Source organism: Lepisosteus platostomus, chromosome 26 (genome assembly GCF_059453375.1).
Source record: "Lepisosteus platostomus isolate fLepPlt1 chromosome 26, fLepPlt1.hap1, whole genome shotgun sequence".
NCBI lineage: Eukaryota > Metazoa > Chordata > Actinopteri > Semionotiformes > Lepisosteidae > Lepisosteus > Lepisosteus platostomus.
In genome coordinates, this window is record NC_142636.1 from 12,300,246 (window position 1) to 12,322,994 (window position 22,749).

At 39.3% G+C, this 22,749-nt stretch overlaps 1 protein-coding gene across 2 annotated transcripts in view; it reads left to right on the top strand.

Annotated features, from left to right (window-relative positions):
- Window positions 1-17,162, top strand: part of LOC148640193 (upstream stimulatory factor 2-like) — a 28,816-nt gene extending 11,654 nt beyond the window's left edge. The window contains exons 4-11 of one of the 2 annotated variants that reach the window (XM_088621099.1): window positions 644-763; window positions 1,391-1,550; window positions 2,155-2,242; window positions 4,145-4,189; window positions 7,455-7,513; window positions 8,711-8,805; window positions 10,506-10,634; window positions 12,414-17,162. In XM_088621099.1, the coding sequence (XP_088477225.1) occupies window positions 644-763; window positions 1,391-1,550; window positions 2,155-2,242; window positions 4,145-4,189; window positions 7,455-7,513; window positions 8,711-8,805; window positions 10,506-10,634; window positions 12,414-12,503 (786 nt within the window). In that variant the 3' untranslated portion in view covers window positions 12,504-17,162. The remainder of the gene's footprint in view (window positions 1-643; window positions 764-1,390; window positions 1,551-2,154; window positions 2,243-4,144; window positions 4,190-7,454; window positions 7,514-8,710; window positions 8,806-10,505; window positions 10,635-12,413) is intronic. The other variant, XM_088621100.1, reaches the window with a different exon arrangement.
- Window positions 17,163-22,749: the final 5,587 nt, after the last annotated feature.

Genomic DNA, 22,749 nt, shown 5'->3' on the forward strand with positions numbered 1-22,749 from the left:
CTAATATTATAGGCTGTTTGTTGCTGTAAAATACTTTCCTGCAGGTTGTAGAAATATGCTGTTTTGGTTCTGTTCCTTTATCTTAAGGAGGATTGCCTAGATTTGACATTATTTTGATGCACACAAAATGGTGTAATAAAACTGCACCCTTTTAATGTAAAGGGGTTTCTGTTGAGGCTTGCGGTTTAACGCCTGTTAATTTACCAAAATGTAAGATTTTTAATATGAGTTGTTCACTTTTTAAAACTAATGTGAAGATGTAAGAATGTAAGGCTTGGAAATGGAAATATGCAAAACAGAATTAGATTTAACAACCTATTTTTATTACAGATGTCACAAAACATATTGAAAGCCTACAAAGGCTCATTTTTCATTATGACTGTTATTCAGGGCAGGTTTTGGTTTTTAACCATTTATTAGAAAGTGTTTTATATATATATATTATAGTGAATTATATTGCTGTTGTATGTTAATGGTTCCAAACTGGTTTGCCACGTGATAAAAATAAAAGATGATTTCAAATTATGAAACAAAGAAAATAATATACAGTAATATCTGCTGAGAGGGCGTGTGAGAGGTGATGTGTCTATGTCCAGATGATGGTTTGTGATCAGAGCTTATTTGTGTGTCTGCCTTGCTGTAGGTGACATACAGGGTTGTCCAGGTGACAGATGAGCAGCTGGATGGACAGACAGATGCCACAGGGGCAGTCAGTGTGGTCTCCACTGCAGCTTTCACAGGCGGTCAGCAGGCAGTCGCACAAGTGAGTTGTCCTGGTTTTCATGTTACATAAGCACATTTATTCCACCCAAGACCATGGTGCTGTGATCTGCCAAGGGACTGTCATGCTTATAGAGTGTGCTAGTCTTCGTACAGAGCCATTGCAGTCTCAGCTGATTCTAAAACTGTAGTTAGTTTATAGGTCTGTTTCTCTTTATCATGGGAAATATGCAGTGGGGCATCCTTAACAGTATTAAATAAGATTGATGTACCAAACAAGTAAATTACTATGATGGTAATAAAATAAGAGTGAAGGAGGCCTCTCAATTAGCCCAGCATTGTACTATTTTTCGTAGCAAGATAGTACAAGGACAAGAAGAGAGGCACCTCTACAAAAATAAAGAATTCAAGACCAATGAAGAGTCATAAATAAACTTGGCAAGGAGAAGGAAATGGGGTAGTTAAAAAGTCCTGTTAGTGTTATTAATGTTGTTTCTTTCGGTTTTAATGATGGCAGTGCATCGTATTTAGAGTCCAAATAAAACACCGGGTTTGAAAAAAAATTCTTGGTTGTTTATCCGATGCATGCGTTCCTGCGTTATGACTTGAAGAATGTTTGGAATGAGTCGCCAGCGAGCTTGGAAACGACGCCTTGCCTCTCTCCCCCCAGGCGGTGATCCAGAACCCCTTTAGCAATGGCGGCAGCCCGGCTACAGACACGGTCAGCGGAGAGACGCGCTTCGCCTACTTCCCCGCCTCCACGGTGGGCGACGGCACAGCCACGGCGGTTTCGGTGCAGGCCACAGACCCCACGCTGGCACAGGCTGGAGGCAAGAGTTTGACATGAAACAGCTCCTTCTCCCTCTGCGGGCTGCACTTCATGCCTTTCATGTTTGTGGTCAAAAGGACATTAAACTCTCAATTTACTCTTTCAATATAGAAATCAGAAATGGCAGTCATTAAGTCAGTTACGCCATCAGCCAGTTCACTGTTCAGGCTTGTATCATCCAAATAGTTTTTCTGTAAGGCAAAGAGGCTACACATTTATCTCTATTTTTTTTAGTTCTGAGCTGTTGCGCAAAGAGAACTGCATCATACATTTCTGCCAAAATCTAATACATGTTGGCTAGATTAATATTAAGTAATATGTTATGTTATTGCCCTCCCTTGCTGCCACTGGGCTTATGAAGACAGATGAGGTTATGATGGAGTCCTATCTCTGTTCGCTTAGCTGGAGATGTTGCCAGTTCTAGCCTAGATAATGACTGTGCTGCTTTAGCCTATTCTAAGCAATATGCAATTAAAAACAAAACTATCCTTTCTGGATTCATTGCTGTAGAACCTAATGTTCTGGAAGTTCTGTTTTGGATTTTCTTTTCTTCCTCTAGGAGTTGTAGAACCTCAAGGGTTTCTCCTCTTTCCATCTGTTCTCAGGTCAGTTCTATGTCATGATGACTCCTCCAGATGTCCTTCAATCTGGCACTCCCAGAACCATCGCCCCCAGGACGCATCCATACTCAACGTAAGTCCGTTTTCAAGGCCTCTTTAAAGGCCAAAGTAGGGTTTCCCTATAAATCCCTGTAAGTGTGTTGCTGCAACTGCTTAAGTAGGAAGACTTTCATGTTTTTCCTCACTGCTCACTTCCTGAGAAGCTGTTTGATGGGCTTTACAAATCAGTTGAGATCCCTCACAAGCTACCATCTTGTATATTTTGCCTGTTGACTGCCTGTCTAACATCATATGTAGCTGCACACGTAGATGGTTACAGCTGTCTTGAACCACAACAACTGCAAGTGCTGCCAACACATCAGGGTCTGAAGAAAGGATTTTCCTTAGCAGCTGTGCCTGCCATCTGATAGTCTGCAGGTCTGTGCAAGTTAACGTCTGGAAATTTGAAAAGGCTTTTTTAGAAATGTATAACGTTTTGAGCAAGGATATGAACGTTTAAGCAGTTGTAGCAACACCTGGAGATGCAGAATGCTGTAGATTTAGGAACCCCTGTACTCACTCTTCCAAATGTCATCTGGGTGCTTCAAAATGTGAACGTTGTTTTTCCCAAAATACACATTTTAAAGTATTGAAAGTGTTTTTGGGAAAGGGCTCTGAAGAAGCACAACCTCACACATGTTAAACTGAAGGAATTGGTATACAGGAATTGAGTACTGTTTCCAGCTTGCACTATCCTCTGAAGATTCATACACATTACTGTAGCATGAGGGAGTAGTGTAACCCTATGCTAGATCTCTAGAGCAGGAGGATTGTTTCTTTCATCATTCTTATCATTATATTGATCCCTTAGTGTATTTTCAGCCTCATTCTTACATTAAATGTTCCAGTTTCAATTAAGAATACATCGTAGATGTGATTCTCAGTTTATGTGCCATGTAGACATAGCGGAGCTTTATCAAAAAGTATGTTTTTAAAAAGTAAAATGTGTATCTTTGCCTCCCATTCCTTTTTGAAGCAGCCAAACTGAAATCCTATAAATCTGTAAAGTTGGTACTCAAGTGAAATTTCTCCAAATTGTAACATTGTGCTTTGGTTTCAGAAGTCTCAAAAGTGCTTTACTAAACACAAGATCCTGTATTGTTCTATAAATTGTAACACTAATTCTTTACTCTATTTTCGATGTCTTGTTTCCAAAAGGAAGTATATACTATGTATGCATAGAAATGCAGATGCTATTTCATTTTATCCTTGCATATATTTCACAGGTTTTGATCCAAGGGAAGATACTGTGGTCATTTGGTTGAAATCCAGAATCTTTTGGTAACAAGGCAATAATTTAGAGAACTGGGCAGTTTGTCAAGAGCGCTCTTCCAATCACATACTAATGTGAACAGCCAAAGAAGGACATCCCAAATACCTGAATTTCTCCCTACCTATAGTAGCATTGAATGATTTAAGCATCTTAAAATGTTTGGTTATTACATCTGAGTGAAGTCAGTTTGATTTTCTTCAAGCATATGATGGGCTGCAAGCATTTAAATTAAAGTTTCTCCTGGAGCAGTGAGCAACAAGCTCACAGCCCTTGATAACAAACATGGGCGACTTCAAAGGTTTAAAATCTTTCAAGGATTTGAACTGTGGGGGAAGAAATCTGAAGCTTTGTGGGAACTCTGTCAGAACCTCTGTATTCGCTGTTTAATAAGTCACCTGCTTTATGATGTCTATAGCTTAACTCGCAAATAATAGTTCTAAAGTTGTCTAGAATGATATTGAAGGAGGCTTCTCCTTTGTTGACTTCACTTGCAAGTAAAGAAGGATCTTCTTGATGCAGAGGCAAAGGCTTTGCGAATGGTAGCCCTTCAGGTATTTGGCACTGTTCTGGCACACAGGGATTTCTGATTGTCTAGGCCTCAACGGTGATATTTCCTGTTTAACAATTGCTTTGGAATCTGTAATGTTTACCTGCCATCCCCAGAGACACTGCTGAAAACGAGATGCTGCATCATGACAATTTATCCTGGTGAGAAAAACTTTCAAATCCATACAAAAACCCAACTATGTGTTTCTAGAAATGAGTGGAGAATTCAGTGTCCCCGGTCACTTGAAGTAATGTTGTAGTAGCCCAGTTTCACCCTTTGATTAAACTGCATTGGGATGGATATATCAAGGACTTTGTGAACAACTGCAGTTTGTTTTTCTGGACAAAACATAATGTTGGATTCACGAACTTGAAGGTTTTTGTGACATGTTTTTTCTTTAAAGGCGAAAAAGTCTTCTTATAAAGACCTTGATATATCTTGCCTATTTCTGAAAAGCCAGGTGGAGGCCCTCAAATGTTTTAAATATTCTAATGCAAATGTTTCCTTGTAACTGCTGTAGATTGGGGCATTTTTGCTGTATAGTTGTACATACCTAAAAATGTAGTTTTCTTTTTTACATTTTTGGACCTTGCTGTTTTTTTTTTGTTAGCCATATTTTTTATACAAGAGATCCAAGTGCAGTGTTCTTCTTTAGAAGCTGGCTTTTAAGTGTTAAATTTAGAAGCCCCGGTGTTCTTATTTCCTCCTTCTGTCCTGTAACTGCACTGTGTGTTCTGCAATGTAGTGCATAAACAGTTTATAGGTCTGTCAAATATATCAGTATAATATAAATACCACAGACTGGTCTTGTTGAATCTGCAGATTTTAAACTTAGTTTTCATATGGTTTTTCATTATCTAGTTTCATTGATATCACTTGTTTTTGTGAGAAAATAATACATCAAATCAAAATACTTGTATGTCTTTTATAAGCCTCCCACTAAAGTAGAGCTCACGCTTCACTTACACACTTTAGTGCATAATGATGTCGGCTTTTTAAAACTAAAATCATGCCAAATGAAGCTTTATTGTATTGCTGTCCAAGTAATATTAATCTTAAGGGTACATTAAAAGTAAAGGGTAAACTGTTTTTAAATGCGTTTCAGAAAATGTCAGCATTGTTCATGGCTGTATTTCATAGCTGAGTAGGAGTTTTGCTGGGACCCACCATTGGAAATCATTGCTTTATAGAACTCTAAATACTTGGCTTTAATTTGATTGTTCTGCTTCCTTTGGAAAATGAGGAAAACTGCCAACATGGCTAAGTGTAGTATCTGTGTCCAACCATGGAGTTTGTATGGTGGATATTGTCTGTTAACTGTTCTAAGGGAAGGGGGTGTTATAAAATTCTGCCTATGGCAAACGTTCATAAACTTTTTTTTTTTAGTTTAGATCTCATGGGGACCACAAATATTGTTTTGATGTTTTCTCTTATTTTTGAGAAGCCAAGTAACTAAGGAGACAGTCTTTTTCAGCTTGCAGCATCTGGTTTTCAATGAGTCCTGCTGGTTTTGAGTTTTCAGAAGGAAACACCATGATCCTTCATAAAGTGAATAACAAAATATACAAGTGCATAGAGATATACCATTATGTCCAAAAGTATTGGGTCTGCTTAATGAAATATTTTTGATTTACATCATTCCATTAATTCATTTTATCATATAAGAACATACTTGGTATTCAACCCAATTTCAGGTGCCCATAACTATTTAACACAAAATCCTGAAGCCATAAGTTGGACTAGTTTTTCTACGTGTAAATGTGGATTTTGCTTTTTTGCTTTGTACTTGGTATCTGCACATTATTTTTTGCCGAGTTCTGTTTTGGAATGTCATTGACGATCACCCGCTTAAAGGCAGAGCCATGTCGGGCTGCTTACCCTCATTCTTTACAAAGCGGAGTGCTTTTTTATATAACCTGTGGTTTTCATGTCTTTTTGATAAGATAGCAAGGTGTTTTCAGTGTGCACTGCCAGTGACAGCTCGTGCTGGGAAGCTTATGCTGCGTTAAACTTCCAAATTTTCCTCCCTTCAAACACGTATTAAAACCCTCAGATATCACTTGACATGGAAAATAACCTGTTAAAAACTTTAGCTTTAGTTTCAGTCTGGCTTACACATTTATGTGAAAACAGAAGTTAATCTGGATAACGTCTTCTCAAATGCTCATAAACTACAACCCTGATCAGCCTTTTCCTTACCCTCACATGAATACAGATGAACTGTTTCTCATGTTCACAGATTTTTATAATTCCCTATTTGGTTAAAGAAACGGGTGGAGCACACTTGCTTTGATCCAAACCTCACTCTTTCTAGATTGAGTTATTTCACTCTGTGATTGTAGAACCAGGGTTCTCCAACTGGAGGCATCTGCAGGTACTCCAGCTGGAGGTGCTGTTACCTCAATGGTGGCATGTTAAGGATTAGGGATTAGTTAGTTGAGGCTGTTTTAGCTTCCAGTGAAACTATGCTCCCTCCATGTATCCATGCTTACAGCGATCTCCACGAGAAACTCTTTCCTCCCACAATCTGAACTTGTTATACAGTGCTGCAGAGCCCGCCATATGATGAAAGATTGAAAGGGTGTGTTGTAGGATCTTCTCGGCACTTCCTCATTCTCACAGTGTAGGTCCAGGGATCATCGGGATGTGAGCCAAGATGTAAAGTTACAAATCCCAAAATGTGAGGGTATATAGTAAAAATAAGAACCGGTGATTCTAAATTTTAATAACAAAATAATTTTTTCTACTTATCAGTAGGTGGTAGGGAGATAAAAGGGCAGGAGATAAAACATGTTATTAAACATCTACAGTAGGTGCCCTTCTTAAGATGAGACATAAAACAGGTCCCAACTCTTCATAGTCATTAAAAACCAAGGATGTTTCTTAAAAACGTAAGTAGTATTAAACCTAGTGTCCTGGCCAAATTTCCCTCTGGCCTTTACTAATTATGGCCTCCTAATAATCCCCATCTATGAATTGGCTTCATCACGTTGTTCTCCCCACTGATAGCTGGTGTGTGTGGTGAGCGTTCTGGCACACTATGGCTGCCATTGCATCATCCAGATGGGGCTGCACATTGATGGTGGTGGAGGGAAGTGTGTCAGGCTCTTTAAGGGGAGTGTCCAGGAAAGTGCTATATAAGTGTAAGGAATAATTAAATTATTATTAAATATACAAAATGGTGGTGTGATGGTTTTGTTGCTGGTTTCTTTCATGTCAATTGACTTTTGTCACTTTAATACAAGTTCAAAGGGTGGATTACTTGAAGGTCCGTTTAAAGTAGCATGCGTGTCCATTCGTGAGTTGTTTCAGATCACTGTGCTTTGTTCACATGATGACTGTGAAACAGCCCTTAAAAAAAGGTCATCTGTATCTGTACACGTATCCAAGTGAGTCTCCAGCTCAAGATTGTTTTTCTCAATGCAGGAAGATGGATGGGCCGAGAACGCCGAGAGACGAGAGGAGGCGAGCGCAGCACAATGAAGGTAAGGCATGCCTTCACTGCGGCGGAGGTGACTGCGTGTGAACCGTCTCCTGCCCTGAAGCTTTTGTGGTTTTATTTTTTCATGGAAACTGTATACTAACGCAGCACTGTGGATGTAGTGGATAGCATTGTTGCCTCGCAGTGCTTGGGTCCTGCATGGAGCTCTCTGTGGTCGTGTGGATTTCCTCCTACAGTCCAAAGACATCCTGTTGGGTTATTGGGCTTCTGGGTGTGAGTGCATGTTTGTGTCTGCTTGCCTTGCGATGGACTGGCGTCCCATCCAGGGTGTATCCTGCCTTGCGCCCGTTGCTTGCCGAGTCTGGCTCTGGCTCCCCGAGACCTTGTATTGAGGTTAGGAGATGGATGGATGGAAGAGATTAGTCGCTTGAGTATTGGGGGGGATGTGTGAACCAGCTGTAATGATGATTTTGGCTTTTGGTGTTTTTCTAGTATAGTAGTCTTTGAATCACTGTCAAAGGACAGAGTTATAAAGGCCACTATATAGAAAAGATAAAGAGCTGGTCAGAGAGTGTGGTTATTAAGTGTCCCTTCAGTACTCATATTAAACAGTCTTTCATTCCCTTTGTCAAAGAACTACAGCAACATGCTAATTGTTCTAATTTGTACACACTTTACGTTTCTCTGCTGGAAAATTGTTAGTAGATTGTCTTTTCCCACTGTGCTCAATACTGTATCTTTGTTACTGTCACTGTATCTCAACTGTATGTTTGTTGGACTAGGGACCTTCAGCCGTCTCTCGTTTTAACTTCACAATTTGGGTTTTATTCGAGATCAAGTTTCAAGGATGTACAGTTCAAAGGAATTTATCAGTCACTTGATACTTGAGTAGTGTGTGAACGATATCAACATATTCAGTTGGTGCCACAGGTAAGGAGAATTTGTCCTTTGGACAAACTTCTCTTTGGATTGGTGAATAAAGCACATAAGCAAGTTCCAGATAGTGGACTTCTTCAGTTGGTCCACACCAAGTTCATCATTACCTTCAGAACTTTCGCCATCTTCATTTTCAGTGGTGACATTTAGCAGAATCTTAATGATTTGCCTATAGTTTTACAAAGGCTTCCATCGTGTCCAGTGAGGGAACGCTGCGCTCAAAGCTCCATGCTGGTTGTTGACGGGAGATGGGTTGGATTAGACCCTCTTGCTGATTCTGTCCGGGTCCTGTTTCTCCCTACAGTGGAGAGGCGGCGAAGAGACAAGATTAACAACTGGATCGTGACGTTGTCCAAGATCATTCCAGACTGCAACACGGACAACAGCAAGACAGGAGCTGTAAGACTTTTTCCAATTATAATCTATTTTCACAAGCACAGACCTTTTCCTTATTTTCTCTCTTATTCCTTCTGTCATTTATAAGTGTGGGGAAAATAACCAATATCTACTAAAACATTTTGCACATTTTATAATGATCCAGATATGCCAGCAAGGTATTTGTACTCATAGAATATATTTTCCAGGCAGGTAAACTGTGTAGACCTGTGCATATACTGCACCATGTTGCCAGAATTAGTCTGTAGGATGTGATGCACAGGAAAGGGCAAGACGCCATGTGTGAGACGACAAAAACGCCTCCTGCAATACACAGCAGAGAGAAAGTAAGGATAGAAAGGAGACGTGACGGCAAAATATTTGGAGTGAGGTGCATTCTAGCAAACCTTTTTCCCCCAAACGTCCAAAAGGTGAACTTGTGATACTTGTTATATATAAATATTTTGTTTATTTTCTTTATGCAAGGTAACTTCAATTCAGTATAATTGAATTGAGCTAAATCTTTATTTTTTGTGTGTATGATTGAAGGATGTGTTTTTTTTTATGCACTCGGCAACACAGCGAAAGTTCCTTCTGTAAAAATTAAAGTTCTTCTTTAAAGGACCTTCTTCAAGTCTAATTATTGTAGTGTATAACAATCACTGGTTCAAATATTAGGAACCTTGCACTGGAAATGGCACAGAGACAAGTACAAAAAAAATGAAGAGTGTAACAATGTAGTAAGGCATGGTACAATTAATTGAAATGGTAAACTGACAACCCTACTAAACAAATTGAAAATTCTAACAAAATGGCATCTTACAACTTAAAATGTATTACCTCACCTCTTGAGATTAACGTGCCATAGTCATGACAGTCAATTTCAGGTCATGGAAATGAAAAGATGTCTTTCTGACAGACCAGATGACGGTTGTTTCTAATTGGGTTTTTTTTCTTTAAGTGAGCTCCTGTTTCATCAAACTGACATTTCCTCAGGCCTACTGCTTCACTGCATGAGGTGCTGTTATTAATTAAATGGACAGAGATGGAATTCCTGAATTTTGTCAGGATGTGAACCTCATTGTAGTTTCTTATCTAGCGTTGTTGTTGTTATTGTTGTTTCCAGCACTTACGTTTTATGTTTGTGCAAGGTTGGGGTAATCTGTAAACAGCGACATGGGCAAACAGGTTTTCAGACACAGGCAGTTGACACCAGAGGATGCTAACGTCACCAGTGTCCACCAGAGGGCGTGTGCATTTTTAGTATTTGCAATTTAATGGAAGCAGTAATGTTAGTGCATTCTGTTGTCCCATTGTTTTGATGTTTCCCATTATACCATTACTAAGTGGGTCCAAATATTGGATCCACTATTGGATCACTGCTTCACACGTTCCATTATATGGTTATTTCCATAGGGTAGGTAACATGCAGACATGTTCTTAAGTACCCTATATCAAGAGCAAGGCTATTCTTTCAAATAGTGACAAATAGTCCTATTCCAGATTTAGCATTAACGGGCTTCATAACCTTCAGGAACACTCATTCAATGAAGTGTAAATAAGCAGAATGAGTGGACATGTCTAAAGTATTCAAATTCCTGACAATATGACAGCTTCAGGATAAAAAATAGATGAAGTTCTGGGAATCCATTATCTGTTACTGAGCTAACATGTAGGACTGGGCCAAATGGCTTTGTTTTTCCACCATATTCTTTTTGCTTCAGAGTAAAGGTGGGATCCTGTCAAAGGCCTGTGACTACATTCGTGAACTGCGACAGAACAACCAACGTCTGCAGGAGAGCTTCAAGGAGGTGGAGAGAGTGCAGGTGGACAACGAGCTACTACGACAGCAGGTAAGGTGTCGCTTTCTGTGTGGGAAATGTGCAGCTTAACCTGCTCTTTCTGGTTTTCACCCAGCTATGGTTCTCCCTCTTTTGCCATTGTTAAGTCACTGTCTCTCATTGAAACAAAAGAGTGTTGCACCACCACCACAACTACTAAGTCTCAGCAGAAGTCAGCCCTGGTCCTGGAATAAGTCAGTCGTCCCATTTTATTTCCATTTAAGCTCTGGATTTCTTAGAACCATGAAAGTACTTGTTTGATTAAACTTTTCTCTCCATTCTATTAGAACTCCCCTGGTTTAGGTATCTTGAAAGTAATTAATTTGGGGTCCTGTAGAGCACAGAATCCTTTTTCTGGGAGTGTTTGATGTTGTTCTCTCCTGCGTCTGTACATCAATAATTCCTTGCCTTTTAAGTGATGCTCTGTGATCTGTAGGGCAAAAATAGTTAAATGAGTTGACAAGCTAAACATATTTGTTTGCCAAATTACTTGGCAGCAGTACAACTACAGCTAGGTGTTTTTTGAGAAGTTGAATGCAGAAAATAGTCAGCAGATGCTTAAACATGCAGTTCAGTTGAGGGATTAATAAGCCTCAGTAAATGAGAGGTCATCTAGATTGAAAATTCGTATAGGGCCAAGTCTGAGGACAAGTGACCTAGGTGTCCAGTCTTAACAGATCCTTCCCCTAAACCTCCCTTCTGCTCTGTTGACAAAGCAGATTGTAGATTGGGGCATTTTTGCTGTATAGTTGTACATATCTTAAAATGTATTTTTCTTTTTTACATTTTTGGACCTTGCTGTTTTTTTTGTTAGCCATATTTTTTATACAAGCGATCCAAGTGCAGTGTTCTTCTTTAGAAGCTGGCTTTTAAGTGTTAAATTTAGAAGCCCCGGTGTTCTTATTTCCTCCTTCTGTCCTGTAACTGCACTGTGTGTTCTGCAATGAAGTGCATAAACAGTTTATAGCAGCAGCCATATCACCCTGCAACTCACAACTGGCAACCCACTGAAGCTAAGCAGGTGTGAGCCTGGTCAGTACCTGGATGGGAGACCTCCTGGGAAAAACTAAGGTTGCTGCTGGAAGAGGTGTTAGTGGGGCCAGCAGGGGGCGCTCACCCTGTGGTCCACGTGGGTCCTAATGCCCCAGTATAGTGATGGGGACACTATACTGTAAACAGGTGCCGTCCTTCGGATGAGACGTAAAACCGAGGTCCTGACTCTCTGTGGTCGTTAAACATCCCAGGGCATTTCTCGAAAAGAGTAGGGGTGTAACCCCGGCGTCCTGGCCAAATTTCCCATTGGCCTTAACCAATCATGGCCTCCTAATAATCCCCATCTATGAATTGGCTTCATTACTCTCTGCTCTCCTCCCCACTAATAGCTGATGTGTGGTGAGCGTTCTGGCGCACTATGGCTGCCGTCGCATCATCCAGGTGGATGCTGCACATTGGTGGTGGTGGAGGGGAGACCCCATTACCTGTAAAGCGCTTTGAGTGGAGTGTCCAGAAAAGCGCTATATAAGTGTAAGCAATTATTATTATTATTATAGGTCTGTCAAATATATCAGTATAATATAAATACCACAGACTGGTCTTGTTGAATCTGTTGAATCTGTTGAATCTGTTGAATCTGTTGACTGCAGATTTTAAACTTAGTTTTCATATGGTTTTTCATTATCTAGTTTCATTGATATCACTTGTTTTTGTGAGAAAATAATACATCAAATCGAAATACTTGTATTTACTCCCCTGTCAGTGGAGCTAACCCTGTGGAACTCGTCTGATTTTCAGATCGAAGAGCTGAAGAACGAGAACGCGCTGCTTCGCGCCCAGCTGCAGCAACACGGTATCGAGGTGGTGGGGGAGGCGTCAGGGCAGTAACCAGGAGTGCCCAACAAGAGCAGCAGAGGAAGAACCATGACTGCACATGTGGCCCCACGTGACCTTTTCTTTCCAGGAAGAGAGCCAGCAGCCAGTTGCATCTCCCTGCACCGGGAACCTCATCATTTTATTAAAAAAAAAAAAAGAACCTAGAGGAAATGCAAACAAGCAAGATGAAGTACTGTAGTAATCTTTTTTGTACATTGGGTGGTGCTGTTGGCCAAGAAATAGTGCATTTAGGTTTATTTTTATTTATTTCATTATCTTCCCCCTCACGGTCTGCATTTGCCAATGCTGTGTCTACATTTTTGCCTGGCCTCCTGTTTTCTTTTAGTATTGTTACTGTTAGAACTTGTTTTTAACGTTGTTTGATTTTAATTTTTATCTTAAATTATTTGTTTCAGGGGAAAAACATATGACAGCAGTACCCCATGGGTTGTATATGTTCTCTGCTAGTATGTCTACAAAAAAACTGGTTCACTGTGCCCAATCACTTAAGGATTGGGGTTTTCGGGGAGAGATTTGTCTGTAATATTGACAATAGTAAATAAGCGTGGAACAAAAGTGAAAGTGGGGAATGTGTTATACCAGCCCATTTTTTGGTCTAAGTTATATTCCTTTATTTGTTGTTGTGTCTTGTTGTAAAGGCCAGAAACCCTTTGTGTTAACATACAACACAGATCTGTGTTACACAAGGTGCCCCTTTTAAAATTTCTTGATCATTAAGAGCCCATGTACGTCATTCCTACCTACCCATTTTTTTTTGTGATTTTCAGAAAACATTAGGGATTTCTTTGTGGGGTGTACATGCCCCATATTCAGCAAAGACCTTATGTCTGAGATATCTGAGAATCTGTGGGTAGTAAGGAAGTCCAGTTCAGGAGACGATCATGAATGTGTTCACCAGAAAACATGGGCCCTCAGGTTTTCAGGTAGCTGGAAGGGTCTTACGCTTTGAGTTTCTCCTGCTGCTTTTTCACAAATATGAAAAAGAAGCTGGGTGTGGAGAAAGCACAAACCTATATACAAGATTTATACAGGATTTGAGATTTGTATTGCTTATTATTAAACTCCATTGCCTTAGAAAAGCACTGGTCGAATTAAAAATGTACTGGAAGCGTTCTTAGATTTTTTTCAAATCTGATGTTTCATCATAAGGAAGATGATGAAGCAGTAGCATAATCTTCCATTTTTATACAGTACTATCAAGGACAGTTCATTGTTATGTTACATGTATTGACTGTTTCTGTTGAAACTTGAATTGCAAACATTTAAAAGCTTGGATCTTATTGTATGAAACCTGGTGTTTTAATCTTCCACAGCAGACACAAAAATGTTCTAAAACTAAGCTGATTTGTGATGAAAAGCAAGAACTGGTGGTTAAATCTAATAAGTCTGATGCAGCTTTTGCTTGATTTGAGGGGCAGCTGCAGGAACCAGGTAATGTTAAGGTTTTTCATAATGAGCCTTTTCAAAGGACAGTCTTCAACTGTCTTCCAATTCCATGAGGAAATATGTTTAATAATTTGACATCAAGTGAAGATAAAGCACACATAAGGTGTCATACCTTCACTATTGAATCCTGATTCCTAATCTGAATATCTCTTTTGAAAGATGTAAATCGCTAACTGAATAAGATTTTTAGTTTGTTTTCACTATTGCATTCAACACAGTATGAATGTCCTTGTAGTTGGAAAGTGGTTAGTCAGGTCAGCTTTAAAATGACTCTGTTTTGGAGTGTAAGATCTTTTCTATTTTTTTCAGGGTAAAGTATAATTTGTTACATTGTCTTCAGAACCATTTGCATTTCCACTCTAATGTGGTAGAATTCTGTGCAGCTAAACTTTTATACAATGACCTTAAAATGTCAAAGAATTCTATTTCGGCTGCTGCGTTTACTTTGTAGAAAGATTTCAAGCTAGCAGTGTTTTTTTCTGAAGCTCAGTGAGTTAATTCCATTTCAGTAAGTTCTAGGATAGATTTGCTTTTTGCCATTTGTGCTGCTTCATATCTGCTAGAATAAATTCTTGCAGGTGGCCAAGGTGGTCTATGTGACTTTGACCTTATGCAAGTGTTCTGTCATGTCACAGCTTGTGCCAGGAAATCTGCAAGGCACTTTTAATCCAGCAGTGTTTTATTAAAGACCTTCATATTGGCAGGAGCCCAGATGAAAATTATGCAGAACCTAAGCGCAGCCTGATTTGAACTTTACTCATGTGTAGTTAAAGTAACTAAGACCTGTGGAGGTTCTAGGTGGCTGTTCTACTGAACATCAAATTCATAACTCAACCTAGAACGTAATAAAAACTTTTGCATTTCAGTTTTAAAAAAAATGTAAGCACATGTTTACTGTGATTATTATAAGCACTTATGGTTCTATGTAGTAATAGCTTGCAGTTATTATATTTATACTAGCTGTGATCTAATATTTATATAAAACTTTTTTGTAATGATTAATTTGTATATGGTGGGATAGATAAGAAAAAAGAATAGAACATGCTTATAAGATTAATGTACGTTATTTTAGAGTCCCGCCCATATAATTGTTTAATCTTATTTTATAGTATTGTTTTTTGGTTATTACTGAAAGTGACTTATTTGACAGTGATAAGACCTTTGCCTGCCATTTAGATTTCCAAGTTTGTGTAACTTAGTTGGGTAATAAGCTGAAGTTGCTAAAACTTTTTCCTGAAGTGAGTTTATTGCTGGATTTGTTGTGAATATCATGATGTTTGCTCTGATAACTGTGTTAAAGTGGGGGGAAAAAAAGATGTATTATTACATTTGAAAAAGCCACTGTTAACTTAACTTCCTTAAGTTAAACAGCCCATATCTTTTACCCTTTTAAGATCTTGAGAAAAAGTACCACAGTAACTGAGGCCATTAGGACCCTGTTTCTCATGCAGTTGGTTGTAGCTTAATGATCTAAGAATCTCTATTAAGCTATTCCGTTTCAGGATCTTGGAATATTGGAATTGTCCACAGGATAGGATGCTGGAGAGATTAGGAGTTTTGCACAGAGAACAGAAGAAAGTTGATGTCCTGTTGTTCTTTGTTTAAATTGCTTACTCCACTAATATTTCAAACTTAATCCAGATTTAGGAAACAAATCTAGGAATCGCCACACTATTCGTATTTAGTTTGTAGTTTGTATTGTTGTTCATTGAACATACAACATGGATCGTCTTCATATCTTCATATCAAGAACTGCAGCCATTTCTGGTACATATTGTATAATGTGCTTTGGTATTTTTCTTATTGTAATGGAGATCTAGATGGTAAAAATAATGATCACTTGATTGCTTGAGCTAAGAAAAAAAATCAATTGAAGTGGCTCTTCAATGGGATTGGGAAAAACATTTATACAATTTAACCTTGGATGGTAAAAATGCCTGTGCCCCCACCCCATGCAAAAGCAAACTGTTCTTTAGAAAGAGCAGACCTGATGGTGAAGTTTCCCTGAACTCTGGTGAATGGATTCCCAACAGTGATTAACTGTCCAAATGCAATGTACAGCAAATAATGGCCTTGAGATTTTTTTGTTTGTTAAAATGGTTTATTTTTTGAATGCCATGCCCGGGGGTACCGTTGTTAGGGTCAAGAAAGAATAAGGAAACCTCACATTAATAAGTAGATTGTGTTCGGAGACTAAACTTGTAAATCCGTCAAACTCTTTAGATAAAACTGGGACAGTCAAAATAAGACATGCTCACTCTGTGTCCTTTCCAATATACTCCCTGCTTAATTGTTGAGTTGGTATTTAATGTAAGGATTAGTATAACGGAGTGGATTGGAAGGGTCACCATGCCATGCTGAATACCCCTTATCTGACTCATAATTGATGGTATGAATGGCACACCCAGTGGACACTGTGTTAAGTTATTGGTTCAGGAACTGTTTGAAGCACTTAGGTGGGTCGTGCTTTTGATGGCGAGAGAAACGTGGATGAGAAACCCCACCTATCTGGATTTCAAGGCAACAGCACTACTCCTGGTCACAGATTGCAGTGTGTTGGCTGCTGCGTTCACCTCTCGGCGGCGGGGGGTGATTTCACTAACTGCTCTTGTAAATATACAGCAACTGTAGCAACTCCACAGAAGGAAAGGACTGATCACATTGAGACAGGACAAAATAAAGCCGAGCAAGGCCCCGGATGCGGAGGCGGACCTCGCGCTGCTTCGTTTGTGTGAAAGTAAGGAGGACAGCCAATAGCCTTTCACCCTTCTTTTCTCCTGAGCCCATGGCTGGAACTGTTCTTACTGTGTAGGATGACCAAGAAGAAAAATGGTGGAAAGACGTCGGTTGTTGGTTATTAATTATTTTGTACATTGTTTTTTTCTTTATCCTGGGTGGGAATGGGGTGGGTGAGAGGGAAGGGAAAGATGGGGAGATAAGATACAGCCTAAGACTTTTTTTTTTCCTTCAGTAGTGTAAGCATGGAATTAATTCATAGCAAAGGCTAAGAGTCTTGCTCAACACGAAATAGCCAATGGGTCACACCTTCCTTTTTTTTCCTGAAGTAGCAAAACAGAAATAACTACCAATGGTAGGGCCCCAGACCCATGGGCAAGACCCAGTGGCTGTGTGTCTCTAGGTAGCTAGGAGCCAATCACATTGTTGTCTTTTATAACATTGCAAAATAAATAACTGCAAAATTTCCTTGTGGGATCTTATTTGTGCCTTTTGTTTTTTTTCCCCCCCTCGGGTTTCAAAGCTCACTGGAACTAATGGAAGTTTGCGGTGATTTTAGAATGCCATTGGATTGTTTCTTACATTTATTCTTTTTGTATCTTGTGTGTCCTGGACCTGGCTAACTGTAAGTTAAATTTTGTTTGAGAGTGATGCTTGTTATTTTTCTTTAAAAATGGCTTATAAGATATATTTGGTTAAAAGACCACCCCCCCCCCTTTTTTTTTTTGCTTTTCCCATTTCAAACATTGTTGGAAGTAAAATAGTGTCGCACAATGATCTGAGTCCTATTGGAAAACTGTTGCCTTCTTTTTCCAGATTTGCTTTGAGGTAGTACCCTGTGTTACAACAAGATGTTTCGCAAGGAAGACGTTAGACCACAAAGGTAGATTTTATTAATCCTAATTGTTTTTTTTCCTAGTTCTGTTCCTAGAAGGTGAGTGGCGCAGCCTTCATTACTTTTTTGGGTGGGAGAATTTTAGACTATATTCCTTGCCATTAAAACTTAAGTGGTTGAAAGTCATATTGTATGTTATTACCCCAAGAAGCCAGTAATTTGTGGTCTCAAACACACATATTTTTTACTTTACAGGTTAAATATAATCTACTGATCACTCTGTTTATGCTTTATAACGAGATACTTATTTCATTGCTGGTGTCAGTTTAGGTCCCCGAGTGCTGTAGGTCACTTTCAATCACCGATTTATTAGAATGTTACCACGTTTAGGTTTTGATCAATTTAAAAAATAGTCTGCTTATGTCAGGCGGATCGTTTTCATAGGTAACGAATAGTGGTACAATATTAAAAATAATGAAAGATGTTCATTATTAAGGTTGAATTTAGTTAATTAAAAAATCAAGGTAAGGTTAAATTTAGTTAATATTAATTACAAATCAAAGTATTGATTTGTTTCTAAAGTAAGCCAGCCATCTGATAACTCCTGAAAATTCCCAACTGAGAGTTGTATTCATTTTCCATTTCACAGAACTGCTGTTTTTCTGGTAAGTTATTGAATATTAATCACACAGCAGTACAGTACAGTTGTGTCCCTGTGTGGGGACTATTTTAGTTTAGTAATGTTCTGCTGAATGTGATGCAGTAAAACATTCAACTGTCTTTTCCATTAGTTGTCATTTGGACTCGCGTTGGATAGTAATAATGGCAATAGAGGTTTATTATGTGCCCAGATTGAAGCAGCAGGTGACCAGGAATGTTGCTTTGGGGTTTGGCTTACATTAACAGACCAATCTAAAGGGTCAGGAACTTTGTTTCTAACAAGATAAGACTGTCTCCGTCTTTGGGGTAGGGTCCGTAAAGCTGGTGTCCACACAATTCTGTTTGAGTTTACCAAGTGTTTCGCAATTGTCCAGGCCCAGGGTTTTTAAGTCTAAAAACAGGCATGTTATGTAATTTATTAAATGCCACCCTAAGATTTGAAACTTGAGATCTCAGAGTCTTAGCCTTTCATTTTATATGAAATGATGTCAGGGGATCAGTAGATGCTAACCCTTGCTCTTCACTGGGAATTCCAAGACAAAATACTTGGGAACGTGGGGACATAAGGACATGGCTTTAGGATCACTTCAATTTCAGATGACATGTCACACCAACATGCTTCACCCCAGATACAAAGTATTTTTATAACCCCGACCCAGGTATATAAGCATTTGGGGACTTAATAAAAACCCCATCTGGTTAATTACTATTATAATTTGCATCTGTCATGAGAAAAACCTAACACTAACCGTTGGATACTTTTTATGTTACTTTTTTAGAATTTATGAACAGTGCCTAATGTTTACAGGAACCTTAGAAACCATTTCACCAATGAAAATGAAATTTACCTGTGTGTGATTTCAAAGGAAAAGGAAAACATAACCAAAGATTTCAGGCTTAAAGTATTTTTTTTTCCAACTCAGCTTTAATGTTTTAGTAGCTGCTTGGAACTGGAGCTTAAAGGTTTTCTTCTCACTTTTTTGCTGCAGTATATGGATAGTTTAACAAATCTGAGGTATTTTCTAAAACGAATGCACTGGTTAAGTCTCTTGTAGCCATATTTTCAAAATGTTAAAATTATCCTGCCTTAAGCCCCTCTCATAAGGAAAACATAGTTATTGTAAAATGTTACTTTACTGGGTTTGTATTGTAGTAAAACATGGTGGTTTGTTTTATTGTTCAATTCCCATTCATGTTTTTAACTACATTCAGTTTGAAGCATATCTACATCAGTTATAGCAATGCTGACACATTTATTACTACCTTGTACCTTCAATGCGTTTCTTCACTAGAACATCTTACTTGCAGTTTACTTGGATAAATGCGCGTCCTTTTATATCTTAAACCTAGCAGAGACATCATAGTCAAGCAAGTATAATTTACCAAACAGCATTTGTTCAATGAAGTAAGATATTCAGCTAAATCTAAAATTATTCAATGCTCTTGCCCAAGTTCATTTGATTGATTTTTTTTTTTTTTATACTTCTGGTTGTGGTAGAGATTCAGTGTGCGGAGTTCAGATTAAACCCCAAAATGAGCCAATGTAATGTTGATGGCTATAGATTTTGGAACTATGGGTTTCAGTACATTTTCAGTCTTTTCACTCCAGATTTCTAAGCATTGACAAAGTTCAACCTATTTCAATCTTCATTCGTTCTCAGCTCTCTTCTTCGTCCTCCGGCCCGACCATCCTACCTTGAACTCCTTCTCCCTCGGCTGTCGCCTCCCGGTCTGCTGTGCTTTTTCCCCTCCCCACTCTTGGCCAGTCAGTGTGCCGCCTCTGCCACAGCCAGGCGTCTCTGTTCTCCCTCCTGTGTTTGAAGTGAGTGATCTTTGATCCCCTTCCTACCACCACTATGACATCATTACGTGTCTCTATCAGATTCCAGCTTACACTGCATGAGCAGAGTCCCCCTGGAACTGATAAGTCACTCGTGCCCGGGCAGCTGTGTGTGGTCTGCATTTTTTGCTTTAAAGATGCAGAGTGTCATGATCAAAGAAGAATATCCTGCTATGGCTTAAAAAAATTAAACCTGTGTACGGTACATTGGAAATGCCAAAACCCATTTGATCCAACCGTTTGACTACACTGTCAGAAGGAGACAATCCTGTGGTTCTCAAAAACATTGAGTTAAACCAGTGGCGTAAAATGTCAATTGACAACATACAGGACCCTGCTGTAGGACTTGTACCCATCTTGAGCATCCTTTGAAAGAGGAGCAGCCAAAGAGTTTTGTATTTGAGGCAAATAATTTCTCGGAGAAGAAATTCTGAAGGATAGGTGTCCCCTTAGCAAGAAATAGTTATGGCCCACTGAGGTAAACTCAGACCAAGCTTCTGCATCTGTGGTCTTTGAGTGACACAGTCTCTTTGGTGTTTTGTCCATATGAGCTTTTGCTTACTTAAGGTGCCCGTTTGCTAGACTTGACCCTTGACTTGATCAAAGTGTCCTCTGACTTCATAATGAGATGGTCAATAAAATGCAAATAGTGTCTGTGATGGAGGAAGGCTTTTGGGGAGAAGCCAGAATATAATGAGTAACAAGATTTAAATGAAGAATGTCACTGTTCACCTTGTAGGGGCTCAGTATGTTCAGTTTAATTATGGGACTAAAAACAGTTTTAATTCTAATTTCGTCTTTAAATCAGTTTGCCAAACTGAGCCATGATTCTTGAAAACTATAACTAACTCTTCTATGTCGTTAAAGCATTCTGTACTGCTGAACATCTTCTGTTCTGTTCTCCTGCTGAACATTGCTCCTGCTGAGCTGATGGACTCAAGGACGATATCAACATATATTGAACCTGCACTCTGGGAGTTAGATTTATTTATCCAAGGCTTTTTGACTGCTATGGGCATTATTGTAACTTATGAGAATAAAAACTTTCTGTTTGGCACAGCTTTCTGTGAGCGTGTTACATGCTTTGTTGAAAACATTGTGCTTGGCTGGAAAAAAACAAAGAACTGCCAGAGTTTCAAATACTTAATCCAGTACATGGATATTGAGAGCTGGGGCTCATATTTTTCTCAACTAAAATAACTGAATCTTGTGGTAATAGAGTGACACTCCATCTTGCTTTGGGGAGTTATGGACAAATGACCATAGCCGTAAAACACATTTTAAGTCACAAATGTTTGGATTCCATACTGGTGAGTGTAGAAAATGGTTTGGAAATGTGTAGGCTACAGCATGTGTGAAAAGCAACAAGGTTCTATTATAATTCCCACATCGGTAATTGACTTGACATAAAAGGAATCCTTAAAAAGTTCAAAAGGTTTCCCTTGTGAAACAAATGATTTTGGTGTGAAACAATTTCTAGTTATTTAACTGAACAGTTTGGAGTTGCCTGACCAGTGCAGTGGGGCTCTCTGGGTAGGTGCCAAGGCGTCATACTCAACGAAGGTCATTGCCCTGTTCTGCAGCCAAGCGCTGTGGCGCCCAAGTGGCGCCCGGGGCCAGGCAAGACTGACTGGAGCCCACGTTGTTTGAGGAGACGATTCCCGCTGATAGCGCGGACCAATATGACAGTGTCAACAAATGCAGCCAGGACTCTGGCCAGCCCACAGCAATGGGACATTTTGAGGTGTAGTACAAGGCAATCCAAGTTTAACCCGTTTATAAACCTGGAGAATCCCCAATGAATTCCTGGAAACCTGCTCTTCCTTCTTTCCAGTTAACCAAGGTGAAAAAGTGAATGAATTTGGCACACATTAAAGAAAAGGGCTTCGGCTGCTAAGTGCTTTTCTTGTGTTTGTGTTTGAAGCCCGGTGGAGCCTATGTCCAGAAGTTTCCCGGGCACAGTAGAAGTGCTTTTACTTGCATTTGGCCCTCCTAGAGAAGTCAAGTCGTGTAATTGTGGGTCAGATCTCCTTGAGGGCTGATAAGTAGTTTTACTTTTAGGCTGAAGCAAATTATTCATACATCCGTTTTTCTATCCACTTCGTACAATACAGGGTTTTGGGGTATCCAGACAAGCAGAGGGCACAAGGTAGGACACACGCTGGACAATGATGCCTGTCCATCACAGGGCACGTGCCCCGACCTAAACAAGCACATGCTCACATCATGGTTAATTTTCCCAGAAGCAGAAGTGAATTCTTTGCAACTTAATATCTCCATATTTTCATTCAATGCTGTTTAAATGTGATTTGTCTCACACCAGGCACCAAATCTGCTATACCTTGACATGAAAATCTGTTTTTCAAATTCATCATCTTTTGGTTCACAGTTTGAATACTGCCTGAAAGTGAATAAGAACTAGATAGTTTTTTCTTTGTTCTACACACACCTTGTGCTTCTGTTCACAGGTCCTTTGAAAAAAGCATTAGCTGTGACTTCTTAGTAAAAATCTAGACTGACCACTGCTAAAAAAAATCAAATATCCTTGCACAAAGGCTTGCTTAAATTTCTTATAGGGACCATAAGCAACAAAGGACTGTTTCTAAACAGGAGGCCGTTGTAAATGCGATTAAAGGTAGATCACTCATTTCCACGTGGAAGAAGGGATGAACCAGAAAAGAAGAAGTTTGTGTTCTGTAGTACTTCAGCAAAGTCAAATT